Source organism: Callionymus lyra, chromosome 11 (genome assembly GCF_982586985.1).
Source record: "Callionymus lyra chromosome 11, fCalLyr1.hap1.1, whole genome shotgun sequence".
Lineage (NCBI taxonomy): Eukaryota > Metazoa > Chordata > Actinopteri > Syngnathiformes > Callionymidae > Callionymus > Callionymus lyra.
The window spans coordinates 5828812-5839787 of NC_141828.1; the positions used below are offsets into that span (position 1 = coordinate 5828812).

The following is a 10976-nucleotide window of genomic DNA, read 5'->3' on the forward strand; positions in this document are numbered from 1 at the left end:
TGAGTCGTTAATGAACGAGTAAATGTATAAATAGTAATGTTGAATTAACTCAACATTACTATTTATTCATTAACGACTCAAGAATCATTCAAAATACAAACTAAATCAAAGTTAAAGAAAGAATAAATTTCTCTGATAGGAAAAAAAACCAACCGATCTTTATTTAAAACAGGATCTGGAAATAAAGACAATCTTATGCCAGCCATGTCTAGTGTCATTTCTTCAGGTCGTACACGACGGTCAAAGTCCAGGCGTTTGCCGTAGAAGAAGAAAGATGTGAGATCGTGTAAGACTGATAAAAGTGAACTAGTCGTTGAATGAAATGTTGCTTTTCCTCAAAACAGTTTCTTTTTAAGCATCTTAAGACGAGTAAACATTTAAATGTAAACAGAAATGTAAACAAGAAGCAAACCTTTAAACCTGAGAGGTCCTAAATAGAAAGAAAGCAAACGTTTGGTGTTGATAAAGTGCCTTTGAAGAATCTTTGGTGCGTTCAGGATTATTAAGGCATGTCTTATAAGATAAGTTAAAGCCAACTATTAGCCAATAAACTAATACATTAACAAGGTTTAAAACGGTTTAGCGGAAGATTTAAAAGCATAAACACGTTATTGTGAAGCAATAAATCAGATGAAATGATGTTTTCCTTGAACTCTTGACACGTCCCGATGAAGAAGTAACAGGATTTGAACAGAGAATGTAACCGAGAGCGAAGCACCTTGACCTGCCGGAAGCTTTACCTTTTGTAAAAGCTTCAATTTTTATGTAACAATTTTCCCTTTCACACGAAGAAACTACTTCTTTGGAAGAAGAATCCAGACGTTCCTGTGGGTCTACATGAAGATGAGGCCCGCCTCGCTGTAGACCTTGAAGATTTTCTCGATGGCGTTCACGTAGGCCGCCGTCCTGAGGTCCAGACCCAGGTTGTACTTGTTGGCCGTTCGCATGATTTGCTGCAGACGAAACAAAGAGCGGTTACACTTCATCACACGGTGAGAGTCGGTCGATGCTTACCCGGGCCGAACGCTCCATGGTGAAGGCCAACCCCGAGTGGACGATGTCCTTCTCCGACGCCCCCTGGAGGAGGAAAAAAACGGTCCAACATCATCCGATAACAAGTTCTGGAAGATCTGATGAACCCAAACGTGTACTCACCGCAATACGAGCCTGAAACTCTGCAGTAGGAACGACGGGAACTGATCCCTGGTGTTTCCCAAACTTCCTCTCCAAGCTCTCCTGCACCGACACTGGAGAGGAACGAAGATCAGGAGGAGAACGTGGCGGAGCAACAGAGGAGCTAAGGAGGAGCTTCATACTCACTGAGGAGGTGGTAGTTGGAGTCGCGTTCGTATTTGAAAGTGAGTCGTCCGTAACTGACGTGGTTGAGGTTCTTCAGCCACTCGAAGTAAGACACGGTCACTCCACCTGCGTTCAGGTACATGTCCTGCAAGACGACAACGATCAAGAGTCACTCGTGACTTCCTCAAACCAAGATCGGATCCTGACTTACAGGGATGACCATGATGTTTCTCTCCAGAAAGATGCTGTCAGCTTCAGGTGTTGTCGGCCCGTTAGCTCCCTCTGCGATGATCTGCAAGAACCAGAATCATCACACATCGACCTCCAGGGGGAGCCATTTACTTCATCAGGTTTCATCAAAACTCTCACCTTTGCTTTAATCTTCCTGGCGTTGCTCTTGGTCAGCTGCTTCTCTCCAGCCGCAGGCACCACGATATCACACTCCGCCTCCAGAATGCTTCCTTCATAAGGTGTCGAGTCCGGGAAGCCGACAACTGTCCCGTTAGCCTGTTCATATGGATCCAGGTAAGACTTTCGGGGTCCACTCCATGGCAACAAAGATTGAACTAAACAACAGACACAGACCAATTTGTAGTCTTCCAGCTTTTTTGGGTCGATTCCGTTCGGGTTCCAAATGCTCCCGTCGATTTCTCCAATCCCGACACACTTGGCTCCAAACCGATGGAGGTACCTCATGGTGTGAAGACCCACGTTACCAAATCCCTGAGGACGAAACAGGCAAACGTGTCAAAAATGAATGAATTTAAAGATGAAAAAGTTACAAGGAAATGTATCTTTGGCGTAAATGTTTATTCAGAAACACTGTGAAATAATCAATATTAATATGTGCAACCTGTACATGTGTACATATGTTTATATATGTAGCCCCTTCCCATGATGCAACACTAATAGACTCAGGGACTCATTCATTCCTCGTTCTAATAGATTGTTTAATTCTAAAGTTTGGGGGCAGGAGTGAAAAGATGATTCTATGTTAATCTTTGTAATATTTCTTTGATCTATTTTCTTTATCTTTAGACATAGACGTGTCATCTTTCACTTTCTTTTTATTGCACTTTGTTCTTGTTCTTTTTTCATTAATCTATCGCCTGTATTGCTGTGAGCTGGAAAAACAACTTCCTGAAGGAGGAAAAAAGTATACTTTATTAAATTCCTATTTTTAAATTTTATTATAGCCTAAAGTGCAACGCTTAACTTTGTTTTTTATAGTGTTCATCTTGTTGCTGCTGTACTTAAAGTTTCCTCATTAGATTAGATTAGATTGACCTTTAATAATCCCACTGGAGATCTCCTTTGGGGAAACAAGGTTTCCAGTACAAAGCAGACAATATTAGGTACTGAAGTTTCATGAAAGCAAGAACAAGAACAAGTACTATGGCACTGGCTGGTATTGACATATCTTTCGTGGCAGGATAAATTAGCCGTGCTTTGTAACAACTTTAAGTTGTACAGACTGGACCGTATCTGGACTAACTGTACCTGGATAACAAAGGTCTTGTCCTGGAATCCCGGGGTCAGTCCCAGCTTGCTCATGTACGACGCTTCGTTGATGAAGTTCTCAATCCCGTGGAAGACGCCGCGCCCGGTCGCAGAGATCCGACCATGAATACCGCCTTGACTGATGGGCTTCCCCGTGACGCAGGCGTTGGCGTTTATGTCCTACGAGACACATCCTTAGTTAAGAGATAGATGGATAAACGGATCGACCAATCATCACCAGGCCTTCCCGGTGATGTCACTTTAAACCTACATTATACCCCATAGTGGTGGAAAAGGTGTCGGCAATCCAGGACATCTCTCTCTCGCCCGTGCTCATGTCTGGAGCCGGAACGTCGATACCGGGTCCTGCAGACGGAGATGGTTTTTAACTCGTGTCTGTTGAGCGTCAACAAACTGTTGCTCACCAATGAATCCTTTCTTCGCCAGCTCCACGGTGAATCTTCTAGTGATCTTCTCCAACTCGTTGTCCTACACACCACGACGTCAGGCTCGTTAAACAAACAAACTTAAAAAACAAGGAACGGAATGTTCTCACCGAATATTTCTTTGGGTTAATCTTGACTCCACCTTTGGCGCCACCAAATGGAACATCTGGAATCATCAAAGACGTGAGTAAAGCACGGATTGTACCCGATCAGTTCGATAAGGAATAATTGCTTTATTGCTGTGGCTAATTGGAAAAAACAATTTCCCGAAAGAAGACCTCCTGAGGGATCAATAAAGTTCTACCTAACCTAACCTATAAGGCGCAGAAATGTAAGTCCTCAACAAATGTCAACCACATTTAACATCTGCAGGAAGCTCCTCTGCATTGTAATGAACTATCTTCATTGGAAACCATCTGTGAAAGGTCAAACACTCCTCAGGATCTGTGTCAACATTCTTCCGATGATAAGGCAACACCACACCAGGTCGGATTCGAATTCCACCACTGAGTAATCACAGCAAGAGGAGCGAAATTTCAGGGCAATAAAGTCCATTAGCCAACTTCCCGAAGCAAGGAGGATTAGAAGTTTGATGAACGATCAAGCTAAACCTTCAGTGACCGAAGAGTTCAACACTTCACGTGAGATTCTGACCAACAAGAATCAGATCAAGGACTTTATGGCTTCCTGCAGACCCAGAGTCGGTGAAGATGCAAATCAACATTGAAAGTGCTAACAGATGTCTTCACAGGCAAAATGTGTGTGTGTGTGTGTGTGTGTGTCTTGGATAATATTCATTGAAATGTGTATTACCTGCTTAAAGAAATATACTTGTAAGTGAATGGAGCTACGTGCAAGGTGTTTGAAGTTATCAAAATGAAGAAAGAAATCACATGAAATATAAGAATTTAATGAATCATTATCAAAACCTTCATTTTGTAATACTTACTCTAAATTTGTCATGTTTGGTGTTATTTTAATGTCTGCGCTCCGTGGGAAAATAATCTAGAAAGAACATCGTTTTAAAGCATTTTTAATGTACATATGATTTTTCTTGTGTGATGAGAAGAAAAGACAATTGGAGAGATAAGAAGGAGGAGGAGGTGTCAGTCTGGAAGGACCCTTTTCCCGCCGAAGAAACGTCAACCAATCATAAGGGTTTGCCCCTTTTTACGATCACGAAGTTTCAACATAAGAACTGTGTTCAACTTAGAGAATTCGTGTTGTTTCCTCCAAAAGATCAGAGTGTACCTCTTAACATCAGGGTGTACCTCTTAACATCAGAGTTTATCACCACCCGCGTGATAAACTGGTTCATCACCAACTTTGCCTTCAAGACAATCTCCGGCCTCCTGACCTGAGCTCCTGCAAGTCCAAACTGAGGACCGCACTGAAGGACCCGCTTCCAGCATCCTTCCAGACGCCTCAAAGTTTTGTGAGTTTCTTAATAATCTCGACCAGACCGGTCCGATTATTCCAATATTCGCAGCATGTCTCCCAGACTGCGAATCTCCATCAAGAAAAAGCAGCCCGTGAATCATCCTTACCTCCCGTAAGAAGAAAGTGTTCCTGACCTAAAGACTTTCCCTCAGCGAAGTGAACATTCCAGGCGTTCAGCGCGTGAGGTGTCTACAACCAGGAAGCCGATACTGTGATTCATCGGACCGCTTGGTCCCCTCGTCGAAAGAACTTTGATCCCCTCGTTCCTGACTGTCCTCCTCATCATCCTCTCCTTCATCCTCATCCTCCTTAGCTGCTGCCTAAACCTCCATTCAATATCTACCGTCAAGTAAGAAGCTGATCACTTCATCTTGAACAAATTGATTTGTCTCTGGGTTGTTTAATATGCGGGTAGTCTAGTAAGATTTCGTACACGATTCGTTTCCCGTTTTTATTCTCGGTTCCGAAACTTACCATAACATACTCATTTTTGTCATTCATTATTCATCCCTTTTTAAATAAATGTATAAAACGTCACGTCGTTGTACGCATTTCTATTCTGGTGTAATTAACGGTCAATTTAAGAGCCTCTTACTCAGTAAAGAACAGATAATCACGACAAAAAGTAGTAAACTTCAGTTAAATGAGATTGATTAAAACCAGTGTTTCATAGTTAATTAATTAGGCCAATTAATTAATTATTCACGTAAATTTAATAGTTTCCCTTGCACTGTAAAACAAGGGTGGTGTCCCCTTTCTTCAGGTAAATCTTACCTAGAGGCAATTTTAAAGTTAAATCTACCAGAACTTAGATGTTCTGAAAATAAACCTAAACCTTTTTATAAGGAATAAAATCACTAAAGCATGTTCTACCAGTCTGTGGTGGCCAGTGTTTTATGCTGTGGTGTGTTGGGGTGGAAATGTGTCCAAGAGGAGGTCAACAGGTTGGACAGACTGATCAGAAAGGCTGGTTCTGTGGTTGAAGCTGGACTCACTGGTGACAGTTGCTGAGAGGAGATCATTGAACAAACTACTGTCCATCATGGATGATGACAGTCATCCTCTGAACACTGTCCTCAGAGAACAGAGAAGCAGAATGAGTGCACGAATCCTCCTTCCCATGATGCAACACTAATAGACTCAAGGACTCATTCATTCCTCGTGATATTAAATTGTACAATTCTGAGTTCGGGGGCAGGAGTGAAGTAAAAGTATCATGATGTTCTGTTCTTTGTTAGTCTTTGTATCCTTTGTCTTTTTTCTTTTTCTTATCTTTAGACTTAGATTGTATCATCTTGTTCTTTCTCTTTATTTCTCTTTGTTCTTATTTTATTTTGATTATTTTTTTTATGAAAAATGACTGTATTTACTTTGGATAATTGGAAAAAAAAACAATTTCCCGAAGGAGACCTCCTGAGGGATCAATAAAGTTCTACCTAACCTAACCTAACCTAACCTAACATAACCTAACGCCTGTTCTATTTATTCTTATATTGCGTTTGGCTGCGTCGAGGATTCCAATTTCCGGATTAATTATGTGTAAATGGCACGTCAACCTTGTGCATACCAACAAACTAACACCACAGAAGATTAAGAAAGTCAGTTTCTTGGCGTGGCCATCACAGAGCATCTGATCTTTATCCCGTTGCAAACATGTGGGCAGAGCTGGAAAGGCGTGTGCGGGCGAGTCAGCCCACAAACTCAGACCGAGTTAAACATGCTTTGTCTGGTGGAGTGGACTACGAGTTCCTTTAAGACTTAAAATGTGGGACCCAAGTTATCCAGTCCACTCCTGGAACATGCATGTCTAACTTAACCGTTAGGATTATTGTTAATTATGCCCAATATTAATTAAACCTTAAATATGAAGAGTTTAGTTTACAAACAACAATGTAGGGCTACAACTAGTTAGTGTGAGTGAGTTTGTGTGCGTGTGCTCACCTACGACTGCACACTTGTACGTCATCAGAGAAGCCAGGGCTTTGACTTCGTCCACAGAAACCTCCGTGCTGTAACGAATCCCTGAAAAACAAAAGCAAAAATATACATCGTCTTAATGGGTGCAACTCGTCTCCGTCTTCATGTCGATAGTTTTGTTGCCGGGATACGATCGTAGAAGGAGCAGAATACCGTCTGTGTAAACACCTGATAGGCAGGATTCCATTCGAGGGCGAAGCCTGAGGCTCGCTCTACTCGTTTGTGTGTCATTCCTGATGCATGGACGAGTCAATAGGTTAAACAGGATTGTTGCACAAACTCGCATCTTTAGTCAAGTGAAAGTTTTTTTTGCATTTCTGACTTTTATAAGCATTTACAAAAATCACAATTAGCACCTACATCATGGGTGTCCCATCAAATTCATTTATTTTAATTCAATCATTTTTCTTATAGAAAGTCTCAACAGGATTGTTGACCATGATCATCTATTCCTTGGCTTCTTTTAAACCATCAACATAAACATAACGGGACACATGACATCACTTGGTGGGACAGATTTGGCCATGAGTTCATTGCCCCTTATCAAGGGAATTAAACAAACCAAGCTAGTTTCAAGAACACATGAAAAGTTAAAGTAATATAATGTATTTTTTGGAGTTACAAGGGGGGTCCTTAAAGAAGTCCAAATGTCCATATAACAGATGCGAACAGAGATCACTTTTCTTCGTCAAGAAAGCAATGGCAAAAAACATCATAATACCTGAACATTTGGTTCCACTGTATAAACATAGATACATAAATGATAATGTGATGAATGGCTACACTTATATATACTTGTTATAATAACTACTATATACTTGTTATAATAACTACTATATACTTGTTATTATAACCAATATATACTGGTTATAATAACTACTATATACTTGTTATTATAACCAATATATACTTGTTATAATAACTCAATATATACTTGTTATAATAACTAATATATACTTGTTACAATAACTAATATATACTTGTTATAATAACCAACATATACTTGTTATAATAACCAACATATACTTGTTATAATAACTAATATATTCTTGTTATAATAACCAACATATACCTTTTAAAATAACCAACATATACTTGTTATAATAACCAACATATACTTGTTATAATAAACAATATATAATTGTTATAATAAACATTATATACTTGTTATAATAACCAACATATACTTGATATAATGAGTAATATATACTTGATATAATGAGTAATATATACTTGATATAATGAGTAATATATACTTGTTATAATAACTAATATGTACTTGTTATAATAACCAACATATACTTTTTATAATAATCAATATATACTTGTTATAATAACTAATATAAACTTGTTATAATAACAAATATGTACTCGTTATAAAAACATATACTTGTTATAATAACCAACATATACTTGATATAATGAGTAATATATACTTGATATAATGAGTAATATATACTTGATATAATGAGTAATATATACTTGTTATAATAACTAATATGTACTTGTTATAATAACCAACATATACTTTTTATAATAACCAACATATACTTGTTATAATAAACAATATATACTTGTTATAATAACTAATATGTACTTGTTATAATAACCAACATATACTTGTTATAATAACCAACATATACTTGATATAATGAGTAATATATACTTGATATAATGAGTAATATATACTTGTTATAATAACTAATATGTACTTGTTATAATAACCAACATATACTTTTTATAATAACCAACATATACTTTTTATAATAACCAACATATACTTTTTATAATAACCAACATATACTTGTTATAATAACTCATTTATACTTGTTATAATAACTAATATATACTTGTTTTGCCACTTGAAGTTGTACCACCAGGAGGACATGAAGATTGTTTACCTCCTATGGTACTTCCGGATGTCTCCAGTTTTAGCTTCTTCCCTTTCTTGGAATCTTATGCGTTTGACTTTTTTTTTTCACAGTATTAACAAGATTTTTCAAAGTTGACTTTAGTTCTCGTTTGAACTTGACTTTCACAAGACTCTGAGGATCTGGATCTTCTTTGGAGAAACTTTCTGGCTCCAGACTCACCTCCCTTGCACGGGGTCCGGTGCTGGCTGTGCTGGGCTCGGTACCCCTCGATCACCTCCCACTCGCCGCTGTCCCTCTTGATGGGGAAGCAGACGCTCAGGACGTGGTTACACGGCTTCACGATCCTCAGGATCCCGCGGACGCGCTCCCGCTTCTGCTCGGGCGTCTCCCGGGTGCGCAGGTCCTCCACCAGCTGGTCCTCCACGATCGCGGCGCCGCGGTCGAAGAACCCCTCCACCATGGCGAAGAAGTTCGGGTCGTCGTCCCGGTCCGGGTTCTGGCTGTAGGCGCGCACACGACCCAGAACCGCCGGCAGGCGCGAGTCCGCGACCGCGAACCGGCTCGAAACTGCTCCCAAGTACCGGAACATTTTTTGGGGGAAGTTCAGTGGAGACGGAGCTGGTTCCTGGAGGTTCGGCGGCGGGTGAGCCCGAGTCGAGGAAGTGTCGCTGGTTCCGCTGGTTCCGCCTCTTCCGCCCACCTGCACACCTGTGTGAGCGCGCGCACAGGCGCGTGCGCACATGCACGCTCATTTGAGCGCGGGTGCGCGCTTTGATTGATAGTTGTCAAACTGATGTGTGTTATGTTAGCATTAGCATTAGCTCCCCGGCGAAGGTGGTGTAAAACTGCACAATGTAAACTTCTCGGGAAAAAACTCGAACCGAAATCATCTATTTTCACTAACGGAGTTGGATGTGACGCGAGGAACTTTGTGGAAATCAGTGTTTTTAATACTTTTGTTGCCTTTACCACGAGCGGAAGTTTAACAGGGAGGTTCCGGTCGATACCTTTCAAACTAAAGTGAGGTAAACAAAACAAAATATTCTACAAATTGAGTGCTAGGTGTGTGTTTTCTAACCATGGTGGCTTGTTTATTGTAAAGCTATATAACAAGATAATGAATGTAAGACATGTTTTCAAATCAGCACGTTTGTCTCAATGACGGGTAGAGATGTACTGATCTGATCCAGACTTACACCCCAGCTCGGGCTCTGAGGTCTGTGGATCAGAATCTACTGATGGTTCCTGAACTTCCGGACCAGAGGAGAGAAATCCTTCCAGACTGTTGCTCCTAAGCTTTGAAACGATCTTCCTCTCTCTTTGCGCTTGATGGATCTACTGACTCCTTTAAGAAACATCTTAAGACGTTTTTATTTGTTCAGGCTTTTCCTTGATTTTCTGGAACTCCTGTTGTGTTATCAGTTTTATCCTGACCTTTAAAGTATATACTTTATTGAATATTGTTTTGTTTATTTAAGCGCTTTGTGACCCTCGTCTGGAAAAGCGCTCTATAAATACAAATTACTTACTTACTTACTTATTTCACGTTGAGTTCCTTCTGGGTTTTACTGAGTTGTTTTCCTTTTTCTCTCGTGTCAGGTGGTTTGTTTTCAGCATGAGTCACCAGGAAAAAGTCCATGTGTTTTTGGGAGCACCTCCTGCTGCCTCGTTGTTTCAGTCCGAGAACCAGGAACGTCTTACCGACAACTGGAGGAGTGTCGACCTCAACTGGAGCGATGGACGACTGCGACCACGTTCAGGTCAGACCTTAAGTCTTTGTTGTCTTTTCTGCTCCCTAATACTCGTCTTTTTTCACCACAGAGATGGACGGACCGTACCGCAAGAATCCTGGCGCTGATGCCGTGTCCACGGAGGATCTATCTTCAGACATGGTGCAGGAATACCTGGACCTCTCCTATCCAAAAAGTCCCATATCTGATCTGGCACCCGATCTAAAATCCCGGCTCCTTCCTGAGAACAAGCCTTTGTCTGTACAAACGGAACATCTGAGCACGTGGACTCAGAGCCACGCCATGGTTCTGAAGGGTCAGTGTAGTGCTCATGAAGGGACCCCCACTAAGACCTGCCTGACACAGACCTCTCCTTCCGACTCATCAAGTACTCCGGAACTTTTTAGTCCTGAGGTTCCCTCGGGCTCTCGTGCCCCACGGGTGCAGGAAGAAGGTGTCGTCCTTGAGATCACCACTGATGGCCTGCTGTGCTCTCAAGAGGCGGAGCAGCCCGTCCTCCCCTCAGGCGCCCAAAACTCTAGACCCTCGCCATCCAAACTCAAAGGACCACAGACTGACGGAAGAAACTCCACCACGTTGTTGAGCCATTGCCAAGGTCAGGGCGCTCGGTACACGATCCTGGTGGCTGTCGTTCATCCATGCCACCTGAAGGAGGTCAAGGTCAGGTGGATATGCAGGCCAGATCCAAG

At 41.2% G+C, this 10976-nt stretch overlaps 2 protein-coding genes across 3 annotated transcripts in view; one reads left to right on the forward strand and one right to left on the reverse strand.

The window, feature by feature from the left end:
* Positions 1-136: 136 nt before the first annotated feature.
* LOC148069040 (glutamate dehydrogenase, mitochondrial-like) lies at positions 137-9245 on the reverse strand. The gene is made up of 13 exons (XM_087803395.1): positions 8756-9245; positions 6627-6707; positions 3356-3411; positions 3225-3288; positions 3071-3165; positions 2800-2979; positions 1885-2022; positions 1669-1806; positions 1511-1591; positions 1321-1444; positions 1156-1247; positions 1015-1077; positions 137-953 (listed from the first exon to the last, which is right to left on the reverse strand). The coding sequence occupies exons 1-13, from the start codon at positions 9123-9125 to the stop codon at positions 834-836; spliced, it is 1602 nt and encodes a 533-aa protein (XP_087659521.1). The 5' UTR covers positions 9126-9245; the 3' UTR covers positions 137-833.
* Positions 9246-9277: 32 nt separating this feature from the next.
* The window catches only part of shld2 (shieldin complex subunit 2), a 13057-nt gene continuing 11358 nt past the window's right edge, over positions 9278-10976 (forward strand). For both annotated transcript variants that reach the window (XM_087803393.1, XM_087803394.1), the window contains exons 1-3: positions 9278-9561; positions 10136-10296; positions 10358-10947. In XM_087803393.1, coding sequence (XP_087659519.1) covers positions 10152-10296; positions 10358-10947 — 735 coding nt within the window. In that variant the 5' untranslated portion in view covers positions 9278-9561; positions 10136-10151. The remainder of the gene's footprint in view (positions 9562-10135; positions 10297-10357; positions 10948-10976) is intronic.